The 16,899-nt window shown below is 40.0% G+C and overlaps 1 protein-coding gene across 8 annotated transcripts in view; it reads left to right on the top strand.

The window, feature by feature from the left end:
- The window catches only part of LOC132386023 (histone-lysine N-methyltransferase 2A-like), a 316,855-nt gene that overhangs the window by 81,179 nt on the left and 218,777 nt on the right, over positions 1 to 16,899 (top strand). For 7 of the 8 annotated variants that reach the window (XM_059958298.1, XM_059958300.1, XM_059958299.1 and 4 more), the window contains exon 3: positions 12,600 to 15,241. In XM_059958298.1, coding sequence (XP_059814281.1) covers positions 12,600 to 15,241 — 2,642 coding nt within the window. The remainder of the gene's footprint in view (positions 1 to 12,599; positions 15,242 to 16,899) is intronic. The other variant, XM_059958301.1, reaches the window with a different exon arrangement.

Genomic DNA, 16,899 nt, shown 5'->3' with positions numbered 1-16,899 from the left:
TTACTGGCCCTCCAATTTGGTACAAATCTCGAGACGAGGCCCCAAGTTGTTACGAACCCCGTAACTGGGTATCTTACCAGCAAAGATAGAGACGTCCATTGAAGTCTGATGATACTATTTTTAACAGTATTAATAAAAATACACAAAAATAATATCAATACAAATATACAGATAATATACTTCATCAATACTAAACCTAAAAGTGAGGGTTTAATAATCAATAAGAAATAAGCTCTTATCATTGTCTAGGGGATAATGAATTGTCCAATGGAATTATAAAGTTCGCTTCAGTTCACACAGGCTGCCGTCGTTTGTTTGTCGCTGTGTTGCAATTGTTGGAGAGAGAGAGAGATAGAAGAATGGGAACAGTTACTGCTAAGTGTTTTGCCAACCTTTCTTTATGATTTCAATCCGTCGGTGTCTTGTTGGTGTGGCCGTTCAAGTATGACCTCTCTTTTAGCTAAACCGTTCTTCTGTGATGAGCCCGCCACCCAGGCAAGGGAGGACACTCACGAGGTCTCACCGGCTTTCGCTATAAAATGCTGTCACTGGATTTCCAGCATTTCTCCTGTTGTGTCTGAGGGGTGTTCCCCAGACCCTCTTTTATCCTCATTCACGTGGTCTCAGATGTCAGTCAGGTTGGGATGATGCAATCCCTGAACCAGACCACTCTGGTTGCCCCCCTAAGGGGTTTCAATGAATAGTACAGTACTCAATACACAATTCCGTCTCCAAGAGACAATAGCAGTGATCAGTGGTACCATTCCGCATTTGTAAGGAGACATTCCAAACCTTGTGTATTCTGCGTTGTCTATAACAACTGCCTTTGCTGTTCCTGTGTCTCTCTCATTACTGATTTACTGACATGATGTGTATCTCTCTCATTTCCTGGGTCTCAGACCCAAAATAATAGCGATCTTGTGATTCTCAAAAGGGGGGGGGGGCATTGGCGATTCTGGACCCTTCTGTCCATCAGATTTGCTCCTAATTCGTAAAAACCTGTGAGTCGGCTGGTGTGGTATACTGTGTCCGGTGCTCCCGGTGTGGCCTTTTATATATTGGTGAGACCCAACGCAGACTGGGAGACCGTTTCACTGAACACCTGTGCTCTGTCCCCCAGAGAAAGCCAGATCTCCCAGTGGCCACACATTTTAATTCCACGTCCCATTCCCATTCTGATATGTCTATCCACGGCCTCGTCTACTGTCAAAATGAATCCAAACTCAGGTTGGAGGAACAACACCTTATATACCGGCTGGGTAACCTCCAACCTGATGGCATGAACGTTGACTTCTCTAACTTCCGTTAATCCCCATCCTCCCCTTCTTACCCCGTCTCTCACATGTTTAATGTTTCTCCTCCCCTTTTTTTTCTCTCTCTCTGCCTATTACTCTGCCTGTTCTCCATCTCCCTGTGGTTCTCCCCCCCCCTTCTTTCTCCCGAGGCCCATCCCATGATCCTTTCCCTTCTCCTGCTCTGTATCCCTTTCGCCAATCACCTTTCCAGCTCTCAGCTTCATCCCATCCGCTCCGGTCTTCTCCTGTCAATTCGCATTTCCCCCTCCCCCCACTACTTTCAAATCTCTTACTATCTTTCCTTTCGGTTAGTCCTGACGAAGGGTCTCAGCCCAAAACGTCAACAGTGCTTCTCCCTATAGATGCTGTCTGGCCTGCTGCGTTCCACCAACATTTTGTATGTGTTGCTTGATTTCCTTCCTCAAAAATGGAGACCAGAACTGCACACAGCACTCCAGCTGCGGCCTGACAGTTGCAGCATGACCTCCCTGCTCTTGAATTCAATCCCTCTAGCAATGAAAGCCAGCATTCAGTTTGCCTTCTTAATAACCTGTCGTACCTCCTAGCCAACTTTTTGCGATTCATGAACAGGCACTCCAGTCCCTCTGCAGAACAGCATGCTGCGATCTTTCACCATTTAAATAATAATCTGCTCTTCTATTATCCCTTCTAGACGATCTTGCATTTACCAGTGTTGTATTCCATCTGCCAGACCTTAGCCCACTCACTTACTCTATTTATATCCCTCTGCAGACTCTCCACATCCTCTGTACAATTTGCTTTTCCACTCAGTCTAGTGTCATCAGCAAATTTTGCCATGCTACGCTCAGTCCCCTCTTCCAAATCATCAATGTAAATGGTAAACAGCCGCAGGCCCAGCACCGACCCCTGCAGCACCCCACTCACCACTGACTGCCAACTGGAGAAACACCCATTTATACCAACTGCCTGCCTTCTGTTGGTTAACCAATCCACTATCCATGCCAATACACCTCCTCCAACTCCATGCGTCGGTATCTTATTTATAAGTCTCGTGTGGCACCTTATCGAACACCTTCTGGAAATCCAAGTAGACGACATCCACCTGTTCCCCTCTATCCACTGCACTCATTACGTCCTCAAAGAACTCCAGTACGTTTGTCAAACAGGACCTGCCCTTTCTGAATCCATGCTGCGTCTGTCTAATGGAACCACTCCTTTCTAAATGTTTCCCTATTTCTTCCTTAATGATATATCCAACATTCCCCTGTTTCTTGCTGTGTGGCATGTTTGTAGTAAAGGGACAGGGAAGTATTATAGGCAAAATCAGACAGTGGGGGGGGGGGGGGGGGAGAGATGTTTTGGCCACGGTACTTGGTAAACTCCTCCCTGTGTGGGCCTTGGGGAAAAGATGGTTCTAACCTTTGGGGATCTGCCACGTCCTCCGTGGCCACTGCTCCCGCACTCATGTATGACTCTAGTTGTCTGGAAGCCCGCAAAAAAGAAGGCAAAAGACAACGGCCCAGCATGGGGGTGAAGTCTGTAATAGGCTCCTTAGTCCATAATTTTTTACAGTCAGTACGATATATCCACTGCGGTTGTCCTTCCAACTTGACTGCCGTGGGTGTGGTGAGCAGTACTTGAATGGTCCCTTCCTCCGTTGTTCTAATTTGCCACGGCTCCAGTTCTTAGTTAGTACTGTTACGTATTCAGGCAACAATAAATATATGAGTTCGGCAAGGGTTTCTTATAACAAACAACACGTTTATTAAACACAGAAAACAAACCCCCCCAAAAGTAAACAAACACTACCGTAACCGGAAACAGCTGCTGAGCGGCTGTTCAAACAGTTCGTAAAGTGATATTCCAAAACAGTTCTTTAAAGTGATATTCCAAAACAGTTCTTTAAAGTGATATTGCCAAAACAGTTCTTAAAGTGATATTGCCAAAAGTTCGATATGCTCACAGTCCATTTAAAAGGAGAGACTTTACAGGACGATTTAAGTTCTCTTTCACGTCGCTTGCTTCGATTCCCGACGTCGAAATTCCCACGAAGAATTTACGAAACAGAACGGCTTAAAGGCACTGACCTTTCCTTCCTCACTACCTTCAATCCTTTCTGGTAAACCCAGGGATTAACACGAAGATAGTCAACGAAATCCTTCCAAATAAGGATCAAACAAAGGTCGCCCCCGTTTCACCGTAGAAAGCGATTCTCCTCGATCTTTAACTTCCAACCTTGAATCTTCACTCTCCTTTAATTCTCAAACTAACAGAATCATAAAGAACCTGTTGGCATTAACCTTTTAAACTTTAGGCATTAAATAAAAACTTCATCCTTCAACTAAACTGCGTCATCACTTCAAACACGCAGTGGCATGAAGTCAACTTGGCAAATCCAGCCACGAACTGCCCCTCCTCACAGGGTGGGGTCTACCTTTTATAACCTGTAAAAAAAACCCATCACATGATCTCTACTGGCGGGAAAATGACGTCATTCCACCATCACAAGACCATCACCTCAAGTCCAGTACAGCTTCAACCCCAGTCACATGACAAGGGCACCACTGTCATGTGTCACGAGTACGTAACACCTCCCTCCAAAAAAAAACATTTTTGGTCTGACAAGAACAAAAATTTTTAACAATTGCTTACAAGAAAAACAAAGGTATAAATTTTATAACATATACAATCCACAACACCATCATATAACAGCTTATAACTCACAATACAGTAGGAGTGTTACAATTGAAAAAAAACCACTCCATAAAAAAAAAATTACAGTGTACATTCAACATCGAGATAGACAATCAGCAACCACATTATCTTTACCTTTAATATGAGTTATCACAATATTGTACTCTTGTAACATCAAACTCCAATTTAATAACCTTCTGTTTTTGTTTTTCATCTTACTCAGAAAAACTAACGGATTATGATCAGTGTAAACAATAAGTGGTTTCTGAGTTGTACTAACATATACCTCAAAATATTCCAAAGCTAAAACAAGAGATAACAATTCTTTCTCTATTGTCGAATAATTTCTTTGATGCTTATTAAATTTCTTAGAAAAGTAAGCTACTGGATGATCAAGCTCATTCCCCTCATTCCTTTGCATTAATACTGCTCCTGCAGCCTCATCACTAGCATCCACAGCCAATGAAAAAGGTTTTCCAAAGTCAGGTGCCTTAAGCACAGGTTGTTGACATATCATTGTTTTCAATTTTTCAAATGCTTCTTGACAAGGCACCGTCCATACAAACTTCTCATTTTTCCGCAGAAGGTTAGTTAATGGAAGGGCAACATTAGCAAAATTCTTACAAAATTTCCGATAATATCCTACCATTCCCAAAAACCTTCTGAGAGTTTTTTTCCCCGTTGGAGTGGGAATCTCTAAAATTGCCTGAACTTTTGCCTGAACAGGAGCTACCTTACCTTGACCCACAACATAACCAAGGTAAGTCACAGTGGCATGTCCAAATTCACTCTTAGCTAAATTAATAGTTAAGTTAGCTTTTGAAAGCCTTTCAAACAATTTCTCCATCGCAATAATGTGTGCTTCCCAAGTATCATTTCCTGTCACTAAATCATCAATATAAGCATCAGTATCTTTCAATCCCTGAATCACAAAGTTAATCATCCTCTGGAAAGTACCTGGGGCATTCTTCATCCCAAATGGAAGAACATTATACTCATATAACCCAGATGGAGTTACAAATGCAGAAATCTCTCTACCTCTGTCCGTTAATGGAACACACCAATACCCTTTCAATAAATCAATCTTTGTAAGGAACTTTGCCTTTCCAACTTTATCTACACAATCATCTACTCTAGGAATTGGATATGCATCTGTTTTCGTTACAGTATTCACCTTCCTATAATCCGTACAAAACCTAATACTACCATCTGGCTTTGGCACCATAACACATGGCGAACTCCAATTTGAGTTAGAATGTCTAATGATATTATTCTCTAACATATATTCAATTTCTTTCTCAGCAAGTTCACATTTTTCCATGTTCATCCTATATGGATGTTGTTTAATAGGTTTGGCATCCCCAACATCTACATCATGTGAAGCTATAGTAGTCCTTCTCGGAACATCTGGAAACAACTCCCTATATTTAAAAATCAACTCCTTCATCTGTTGTCTCTGCTCTAACTGTAAATGTGCTAATTTTTCATCAATATTTTCCAGAATGGTTGAATTTGGTAACCTAACAGAAACAATGTTGGATTTAGAATGAAAGTCAGATGAATCATCTATCATGTTCCTAGTTAAATCAAACTCATTCTCACTAACCACAACAGTCACAGTATCAGATTGTTTCTCAAAATATGGTTTCAACATATTTATATGGCAAAGTTGTGTTGACCTTCTACGATCTGGAGTTTTTACCACGTAATCCACATAATTAATTTTAGACACAATTTCATAAGGACCATGAAATCTAGCTTGTAAAGGATTTGTCTGCACTGGGAAAAGAACCAATACCTTATCTCCAGGCTTAAACATTCTCATCCTAGCGTCTTTATCATACCAAGTCTTCATTTTCTCCTGAGCCAACTTTAAATTTTCCTTAGCTAAACTACAAGCTTTATGTAACCTGTCCTTAAATTTCAACACATAGTCCAACAAATTAGTATGTACTTCCTTATTAATCCACTGTTCTTTCAACAAAGCTAAAGGTCCTCTAACTCTATGCCCAAACACAAGTTCAAATGGACTAAAACCTAAAGATTCCTGTACCGATTCCCTTACTGCAAATAAAAGTAAGTTTATACCCTCATTCCAGTCACTTTCATTTTCCACACAAAATGTCCTAATCATATTCTTGAGGGTAGAATGAAACCTCTCCAAGGCACCCTGCGATTCTGGATGGTATGCAGACGAAGTGATTTGCTTAGCTCCCAATTTATAAACAATCTGTTGAAACAATCCAGACATAAAATTACTGCCTTGATCAGTTTGTATCTCCTTAGGTAATCCAAAATAAGTAAAAAAATTTATAAGGGCCTTTGTCACAGTCTTAGCTTTTATATTCCTAAGTGGTACTGCCTCTGGAAACCTAGAAGAAGTACACATGATAGTCAACAAATACTGATAACCAGTTTTTGTCTTTGGTAATGGACCAACACAATCTACAATAACTTTAGAAAATGGTTCACCAAATGCTGGGATAGGTTGTAATGGAGCTACTGGTGTAACCTGATTTGGTTTACCCACAATTTGACAAGTATGGCACGTTTTACAAAACATCGCCACATCTTTTCTTAGACCAGGCCAGTAAAAATGTTTTAAAATCTTGTCCACAGTTTTCCTTACCCCTTGATGTCCACCTAAAGGCACACTATGAGCTAAAGTCAAAATCTCATTTCGATAAGCTTTTGGAACAACTACCTGGTAAACAACATTCCAATCCTCACTTGCAGGAATTGTAGGCGATCTCCACTTCCTCATCAACACTCCTTTTTCCAAGTAATATCCTACTGGCACCTTATCAATTTCACTATCTAGTAAAACCTGCTCTTTTAATTTTATAATCTCAGAGTCTCTATTCTGCTCTGCTATCATCTCCTTCCTAGACAAAGATAAATCTTTATAGTCAGACTTACTCCCAGAATCTTGTTCAAACAACGAAGATAAGAAAGTCTCTGACACATCCTCAAAACTCGAATCCTGAGTTGAACAGTCCTGAATAACAACCTCATTCTGCGTATCAATCTTTTTAGCCATAGCTCTAGTCACAACACAGGAAGAATCTGTGTTAGAATTCATCTCTGGTTCCTCTGACTCCATTGTCAAATGCACTTCAGGAAAAACTTGTCCACCTGCCAAGTCATTACCTAACAATAAAGAAATACCCTTCACAGGTAAGCTATGCTGTAATCCTACTTTAACAAATCCAGTAACTAACCCTGATTTTAAATTTACTTTATGTAAATGTACAGGCATAAAATCACTTCCAACACCTCTTATGTAATTTACCTCACCAGTATCAGACTCTTCATTAAACTTCAACACACTGTCTAACATCAATGACTGATAAGCACCAGTATCCCTAAGGATTTTTATTGGCACCAGAGTAGATCCTTCCTTCAAGGATACAAACCCTTCAGTTATAAAATGATCATATCCCTTTCTAACTTGGTCAGACTCTAACAAAGCCTCATTTGTTTTTATCAAACCCTGTAACTTTACATGTGCTTCAGTATGTTGCACACAAGCATCTGGAACTGCTTCCTTCTCTTTCTTTTTCAATTTGAAACAGTTAGCTATTACATGGCCAGGCTTCTTACAATAGTTACAAGTAAGACCAAACTGTCTTTCCTTCACAGGCTTTCCTTTCTCATTAACTTTCTCATTAACCTCCGATTTAATTTCAGATTTACCTGGAGTCTCCATGTTATTTTTCCTCTTAAAAATTCTGCCCTGAGGAAATTTGTTCTTATGGATCAAAACATACTCATCAGCTAATCTAGCACAGTCCTGCAATTTATCAGTATCCTTCTCATTTAAGTAAGTCCTTACTTCAACAGGAATGCTTCTTTTAAATTCCTCCATTAAAATCAGCTCTCTCAATGTATCATTGTCCCCATTTACATTTTTAGAAGAAACCCATCTCTCAAAACACATAGCTTTATCATAGGCAAATTCCACATAAGTTTTTTCCACAGACTTTTTCAAACTTCTGAATCTTTCCCTATATGCTTCTGGGACTAACTCATACGCGTTTAAAATATGACTCTTTACAATATCATAATCAAGAGCTTGTGCAGCTGTTAAAGCTGTGTAAACTTGTTGTGCTTTGCCTTTAATTACACTCTGTAACAACACTGACCATTTATCTTTCGGCCACTCTGACATCCGAGCAATAGTTTCAAAATGTTGAAAATACCTTTCCACTTCTGTTTCACTAAATGGAGGGACCAATTTAATTTCTTGACTAGCAACAAACGTTTTTTTAGAACCAGAAGACTGATTTCCAGTCCTTAATTCCTCCATTGCATATGCAAATTCTCTCTTCTTTTGTTCTGCCTCCAATTTACACCTCTCCAAATCAGCTTTACTTTGTTCCAATTTCATTTGTTCGATTTGCAACTGCATCTCCAGATTACTTATTTGAAACGACTCTAAAATCGATTCATCAAAAACACCCGAATCCACATAGTGTGACGCGATTTTCCTCTGTATTACAGCCTTAGAAGTAGTCTGCAAAATACCTTTAAGTTGCAATCTACTAGCTATCTCAAACACCTCAGTTTTTTTCGCCGTCGCCAACACCTCTGCAGCTGGCGAAGCCAGAAACTCATCAATATTCATTGCTGCCGAATACCACAACAAGCCAAACAAAAGAACCGAGTAATCCCCGTTTCCAAAACACCGATTTAAAAGTTAGCAAGCATTTAAACTCAAAAAATTCAATCCCGACGCAGCCCCCATATTTAATGTTACGTATTCAGGCAACAATAAATATATGAGTTCGGCAAGGGTTTCTTATAACAAACAACACGTTTATTAAACACAGAAAACAAACCCCCCCAAAAGTAAACAAACACTACCGTAACCGGAAACAGCTGCTGAGCGGCTGTTCAAACAGTTCGTAAAGTGATATTCCAAAACAGTTCTTTAAAGTGATATTCCAAAACAGTTCTTTAAAGTGATATTGCCAAAACAGTTCTTAAAGTGATATTGCCAAAAGTTCGATATGCTCACAGTCCATTTAAAAGGAGAGACTTTACAGGACGATTTAAGTTCTCTTTCACGTCGCTTGCTTCGATTCCCGACGTCGAAATTCCCACGAAGAATTTACGAAACAGAACGGCTTAAAGGCACTGACCTTTCCTTCCTCACTACCTTCAATCCTTTCTGGTAAACCCAGGGATTAACACGAAGATAGTCAACGAAATCCTTCCAAATAAGGATCAAACAAAGGTCGCCCCCGTTTCACCGTAGAAAGCGATTCTCCTCGATCTTTAACTTCCAACCTTGAATCTTCACTCTCCTTTAATTCTCAAACTAACAGAATCATAAAGAACCTGTTGGCATTAACCTTTTAAACTTTAGGCATTAAATAAAAACTTCATCCTTCAACTAAACTGCGTCATCACTTCAAACACGCAGTGGCATGAAGTCAACTTGGCAAATCCAGCCACGAACTGCCCCTCCTCACAGGGTGGGGTCTACCTTTTATAACCTGTAAAAAAAACCCATCACGTGATCTCTACTGGCGGGAAAATGACGTCATTCCACCATCACAAGACCATCACCTCAAGTCCAGTACAGCTTCAACCCCAGTCACATGACAAGGGCACCACTGTCATGTGTCACGAGTACGTAACAGTACTTAGTCCTCAGGTTCAATGTTGGGGTAGTCGCCTTGTCATAATGTCTTCATCCTCGTATGCCTGATGCACCTCTGAATATAAGGCTCGGAGAATCTTAGATAGGTAGCCCGTTTATATCAAGAGTGGGAGACCACTCGGAACCTCATGGAGTCCTTGGGGGCTTTCCAAAGATAATTTCAGCTGGTGACAGTCCCGTTTTTCCCTCTCGGGGGGGGGGGGGGCGGCCCTCAGCTGGAATAATGCTAAGGGCAATATCTTTAACCAGTTAAACCCCGTCTTCTCCATGAGTTTTACCAATTTGGTTTTTAATTTATCATTTGCCTTCTGTGCTATACCTGCAACTTGGGGATGGTGAGAGTGATGGAATTGTTGTTTGATAGATAAGACATTGCAGATTTCCTTTTTTAACTTGTCTTCAAAGTGGGGACTGTTATCTGAACTCAGTATTTCTGGCAGCCCATGCTGGCAGCATTTTAGCTGCTGTCAGGGCTTCTTAGGAGTTTGAAGAGATTTGGCATGTCAACAAATATGCTCAACAACTTCTACAGTTGTACTGCGGAGAGCATTCTGACACTCTGCATCACTCTCTGGTATGGAGGAGCTACTGCTCAGGACTGAAAGAAGCTGCAGAGGGTTGTAAATTTAGTCAGCTGCATGTTGGGCACTAACCTAAAAAGTATCAAGGACTTCTTCAGGGAGCGGTGTCTCGAGAAAGGCAGCTTCCATTATTAAGGACCTCCAGCACCTGGGCATGTCTTTTTCTCACTGTTACATCAGGTAGGAGATACAGAAATTCTGAAGGCACTTCCCCACTGCCATTCGATTCCTAAATGGACATTGATTCTTTGAGCACTATCTCACTTTTTTTTAATAAACGGTATTTCTGTCTTCACATCTTAGAAATCTATTCAATATATGTAATTGATTACATATATTTTATGTAATATATATTACCTGTTTTTTTATTATTACTATTATTATTTTCTCTCTCTGCTAGATTATGTATTGCATTGAACAGCTGCTGCTAAGTTAATACATTTCACGTCACAAGTTACTGATAATAAACCTGATCCTGATTCTGATTGTTTGTGGCAGGGATTGCCTCGACCTGTCTATGAAACACATCTGTGATCACTAAGCAATATTTGTAACAATGTACTCTAGGTACATCAATAAAATTAATTTGTAAACATGGAAAGGTAAGGTAGTGGCACACAGGGTGTCCCCTTTTCTTACGGCATATTAAACATACTTTTGCCCTCTATGTTGGTGCTTACTGCAATTTCGGATGCCACCATCTTTGCTGCAAACTGTTTACCCTTCCCTCCTTTCCGAGGTGGGTACTAGTATGAATATTATCAAAGTGGACTGGTAGAAATTGGGTAGGGACACAGACCTGTCCCGCAGGGGTGTACCAGAGGCCCATCATGGGACCCTCCTTACAGCCCACTTGTGATCATAGTCTGTGTTCCTTCTTGGGAGCGAACGACTTGCATGTCAGGCATACCCGTGCTGTCTGAGAGGGTAAAGGGTTTTGGTGGGGCCCTGGTGGGACTATAATTTCGTCTCTGGGCTATGACTTCGGCAACCTCTACAGCCATGGTGTTACGGATGGAGATTTTAACATTTCTTCAGGTATGAGCGGAGCGTTTAACGATGGCCGATGTCTTTAGAAGCTGTAAGGCGGTGAGGAGATTCTGTACAAACGTAGCATTGCTAATGGATGTTCTGAGGAGGTGAGGAAACCCTGGCACTCCCAAAGCGCTCCGTAGTCATGAGCTACCCCGAGGGTGTATCGAGAGTCACTGTAGATGTTTGCACGTTTGTTGGCAGCCAGGATGCAGGCACGTGAGGGCAAATAACTCAGCTTTTTGTGCTGACACAGCTGGTTGAAAGGCTGCCTGATCGAGCACCGTGTTATCTGTGGCCACAGCATAGCTTGAACATCTCCAACCTTGAGGGCCCGTGAAAGAACTTCCATCGACATACAAGGTTATGTCGGGGTCCTGCAGGGGTTGGTCTGTGAGGTCCTCATAGGTTGTAGTGAGAAGTTGATTTCACAGCACGCAATCGTGTTCAGAATTGTCTGTAACCTGGAGTGGTGACATTAGGAAAGTGGCTGGGTTTGAAGTGGAGCCGTGAGAATATGTCAGCAGTGGGTTTCTCAATAAGGGTGTTATTGTTTAATGAAGTGTGAAACCTTTTACATGCTTAGTACTCCAAGTGATTTGTTGATAATAAATTATTTAGATGCTCTTTCAGGCTGGCCTGGTTAAAATCCCCAGAATGATAGTGAAGGCATATGGTTGAGTAGTTTCATGCCTGTTGATTATATCACAGTTTATCTAGAGCCGCTTTAACACAGGCCTATGGGTGGGATGTACACTACTAATAAGATGATGGCTAGAATCTCTCACGGCAGTTAAAATGGTCATACCATGATTTCTTGTTAAGCCATTTTGTGGTAGCATTTTGTCAAAGGCCTTCTGAACATACAAGTTAACAACATATGACTCTCTTTCATCTTTCTTGTATTTATTTTTTTGAGAGAATTCTAACAGATTTGTCTGGCAATATTTCTCTCTAAATATTACAAGATAGTATTATACAGAAAGGATAATATTATGTTATATGTTATAAATAAACCATGCTGACTTTAGCCTATTATTTGTCTCTAAAACCTCATCCTTAATAATGGACTTCAACATCTTCCCAACCATAGAAGTCAGGCTAATTGGCATTCAATTTCCATTTTTCTACCTCCCTCCCTTCATTAAGAATAGAATGACATTTGTAGTTTTTCAGTCATCAGGAACCATCCCAGAAGCTAATGATTCTTGAAAGATCATTTCTTATGTCTCGATAATCTAATGAACTACCTGTTTCAGAACTTTGATTGCAACAAAATTCTTTTGATTAAATGCAATGGTTGTTTTTTTTCAGTATGTCTAATTAAAAATTATTTTTAATTTATAGTTGAATCTCAAAGGAAGCTTCGGGGAAGACAACGAATATTTTCTTCACAAAGTTCAGATGTATTATCAGATTCGTCTTTCGCATTTTCACTTTCAGACAAACCTGAATCGAAGCTTGTTGAAAAAGAAAAGATACAAGAATTGAACTGCAGCAAAAGGAAGAGGGGTCGGCCTCCAGTGTTAAGTAGTCCAAAGCTTCACATCTCGGAAGATACCAAAGAAATAACAAATGGGAAAATGGAGAAACAAAGAAATGAAAACAAAAAAGTAGTGAAGAAGCATGAATTGTTGCAGTTGACAAAACTGAAGAAGCTAAGAGTAGTCAAAGTGTCACCTTTGCAATCCAAATTTAAGAAAGCTAAACTACAGATTAATAGCATTGTGGAAAAGACTGAACGAAAGAGAGGAAGACCACCGACTTCAGAGCAATTGAAGACTGTTTCAAAACACCTTGTTCCAGCACAAACCAAAAAACAAAAAAGCTTATATAAAGAGAAAGATGGAATACCAACACAGAAATCACCTGTGATAAAAGAGATTAAGTCTAGTGTCAGACAAGTACCCCGGAAAATAACCAAACCAGTAAGAATTGTTCCTGTCACAAAAAGGACTGATGCAGCTATTGCAAAACAACTCTTGCAGAGAGCTAAAAAAGGAGCTCAGAAACGCATGGCTTCCCCTCAACCAAAAAATATTCGTCAGTTTATCATGCCGGTTATCAGTGCCATTTCTTCAAGGATAATTAAAACGCCAAAACGATTTATTGAAGATGATAGCTATATGCCTCCTGTCAAAGCACCCCGCCTAGAGTCAACTGCAAGTAGTCGGTTCAGCTCAGTGTCTTGTGGGTCTAGTGAGAAATCCAGTGCTGTTTCACAGCATTCTTCCCAAATCTCTTCTGGTTCTTCAAGATCGAGCAGCCCTAGTGCTACTTCTACTGATTCACATATATCTGATGAACTGCAGACTCTTTCTGAAGTAACAGCTCAATCAACTAATTTGCAGAGTTGCTTAAATGCCTCACTGTTAAGTGAACCAGGAGGCACAGATAAAAATGGTCACAGATTCACAATGTCAGAAAAAAGCAATACTACAACAAGCAAGAAATTACCAACTTCTTCACCACAGCCAGCATCCTCCTCTCCTCCACCACCTCTGCTTTCTCCTCCAACCCTGCAGCAAGCTTCAAACCTATCTGATCAATCTCCCTGGCTGATGCCTCCAAACATACCATTTATTTCCCCACCAACAGGTCTGCCAGAAAAAAGGAAGTCTATCTTAAGAGAGCCAACATTCAAGTGGACATCTCTCAAAAATCGGAGGCCAGAATCACATCAGTACTTCTCTTCAGCAAAATATGCCAAAGAAGGACTTATTCGTAAGCCAGTATTTGATAACTTCATAACATCACCCTTAACTCCGGAAGATGTTGGCTTGTCATCCAAGTTTCATTCATCTTCCAGTTCAACACAACCGCGATTTTTTTCTTCGCTTCGTCCTACTTCTAGGTTTGATACTCATAAGAGAAGTCCGCTACTCCGTGCTCCACGATTCACTCCAAGTGAAGCCCACTCCAGGATTTTTGAGTCTGTTACTGTAGTACCAAACAATCTGGTTCGATCTTCAGTTTCTGCCTTGGATAAAGGACATTCTTTCAAAAAGAACAACAAGGAGTTGCATATTTCAAACCGTTTTGGGGTAAAATCTGCATCACATTCCATGAGAACCAGAAGTGGAAGACTAATTTCTGCAGATGTATCACCAATCACTCTACAAACTCCTATAACATCCTCGTCTCCTGTAAGCTCCATTCTAACTGGTGCCCTAACTCCTGCTCTTGGTGTTTTGGTGCAGCCTGAAAGTGCAGGAAAAGATTGTAGAACAAAACTCATGGGTCAATCAACTAGCAGCCCAGGAGAGAGCTTCTCTGCAGATTCGACAAACCCAAAACCTCCATTGTTTCCATCACTAGCACCTACTACTCAAAAAGACAAAGGCAAAAGCAAGGACAAGCAAACTGGAGATATATTCAAAGAAAGAGATTTTGAGAAAGGGTCAGAGAAAGACAAAGAGAGAGATAAGGAAAAGGAAAATAAACGAGAAACAAGAAAGGAAAGGGAAAAGAAGTTACAGAGCAAGGGAACTGAGCCTCAAGAGAGTCCTGCATTGTTTCTTTTCTCAGTTACAGTTGATGATCACCAGATTCTTCCAAAAGATGTAGCTGCTTCACCTTCAATAAAATACGTTTCACGGAGAGTCAGAAGGACAAGTTCAATTGATAAAGCTACAGGGGTTGTGGGGGATGCTCTTCCCTCAACATTGTCTGATGGGAAGAATAAAAATACAAAGAAAGGTAGACCAGGAGCTGAAGAGATGGTGCTGGTAACTGCTGGGACTGAAAGCAGTAGCGCTGCATCCATGGGTGGTAAAGGAAATCCTCCTCAACATTCTTCTGTAACTTGCACGCTCTCATCTGGCACTCTGAAGCATTCTGCTCCCACTATTAGTAGCATGCTTACACAAGCAGATAAAATGACAACAACTGATAAACGAGTGGCAAATCTTTTAAGGAAGGCTAAAGCACAGCTTTGCAAGATTGAAAAGAACAAGTCATTAAAGTTTGCTAGCCCAACAAAATCTCAGGTACTCTTGTTTATATTGAAAGATTATTTGTCTTTGAAGTATTAGTGGTTTCAGTAAATAATAATATTTGACTGCTTTAAAGTACTGCATTTAACATCTGGGTTGTTCACTCTAATCAATTACTTCAGTAGCCCCTCAATAAAACACTAATTCTATTATTCTTTTAAGTCAAAAATTCTATCAGTTGGTTTTACTCCATTAGTTTTTATGTTGTTCCCACAACCATAATATGATGAGCAATTTAGAACCATAGAACACTACAGCACAGTACAGGCCCTTCAGCCTACCATGTTGTGCTCACCCATATAATCCTTAAAAAAAGGTACTAAACCCATACTACCCCATAACCCTCCATTTTTCTTACATCCATGTGCTTGTCCAGGAGGCTCTTAAATACCCCTAATGTTTTAGTCTCCACCACCATCCCTGGTAAGTCATTCCAGGCATTCACAACCCTCTGTGTAAAAAAACTTACCCCTGATGTCTCCCCTAAACTTCCCTCCCTTAATTTTGTACATAAGCCCTCTGGGTTTTGCTTTTGGTGCCCTGGGAAACAGGTACTGGCTATCCACCCTATCTATGCCTCTCATAATCTTGTAGACTTCTATCAAGTCCCCTCTCATTCTTCTACGCTCCAAGGAGAAAAGTCCCAGCTTTGCTAACCTTGCTTCATATGACTTGTTCTCCAAACCAGGCAACGTCCTGGTAAATCTCCTCTGCACCCTCTCCATAGCTTCCACATCCTTCCTATAATGAAGTGACCAGGATTAAAAATCTTCCTTAAAAATCCTTTAAAAATCTTTCAAAGAAAACCATTATACCTACTTCTTTAATACTACTTTACTACTTTTGTACTATTTTCTTTGCACTTTGCAGTGCCAATGACATTTGTTCTTTGATAAAAAAAATTCATGCAGTGTGTATAGAATTAAAGCATTATACAGGAATTAACATCACTCTTAAGTGTGTAAATAAGTGACAAGTGTGCTTGGAGTCAGAAATTTCTCAGTGACTATTTGAAGAATTTTTTTCCTGTTCCATCATGTAAACTCTATTTTCAGATAGCTATGAAATATATTGACATGTTGTAGCAGAAAGATGTGATGAAATGTACAATGGTTTGACCTAAGGTATTGTGAAAGTTGGGATTGCATTATTGAAGGAACATGCAAATCATAAAATAATGTGTAGTGTTAAATCGTTGAGATGAAGTTAGTGATTGAAAAATTTCAAATGCAGTGACATGAAATGCTGGAAAACATAGAAACATAGAAAACCTACAGCACAATATAGGCAACAACACACACCAAATGCTGGTGGAACACAGCAGGCTGGGCAGCATCAATAATAATAAAAATAAAACAATAAAATAATAATAATATCAATATTATTATTAATAATAATAATAATAATAATAATAATAATAATAATAATAATAATAATAATAATAATAATAATAATAATAATTAAACAGCAACAACAACAACAACATAAATTATAGATGCTGCCTGGCCTGCTGTGTTCCACCAGCATTTTGTGTGTGTTGTTGTTTGAATTTCCAGCATCTGCAGATTTCCTCATGTTAGCTCAATATAGGCTTTTGGCTATATTATGCTGAACATGTCCTTATCTGAGAAACTACCTACGGTTACCCATAG

Source organism: Hypanus sabinus (assembly GCF_030144855.1).
Source record: "Hypanus sabinus isolate sHypSab1 chromosome Y unlocalized genomic scaffold, sHypSab1.hap1 SUPER_Y_unloc_2, whole genome shotgun sequence".
In the NCBI taxonomy this organism is placed as follows: Eukaryota; Metazoa; Chordata; class Chondrichthyes; order Myliobatiformes; family Dasyatidae; genus Hypanus; species Hypanus sabinus.
This window is presented reverse-complemented; position numbering and strand designations above follow the sequence as displayed.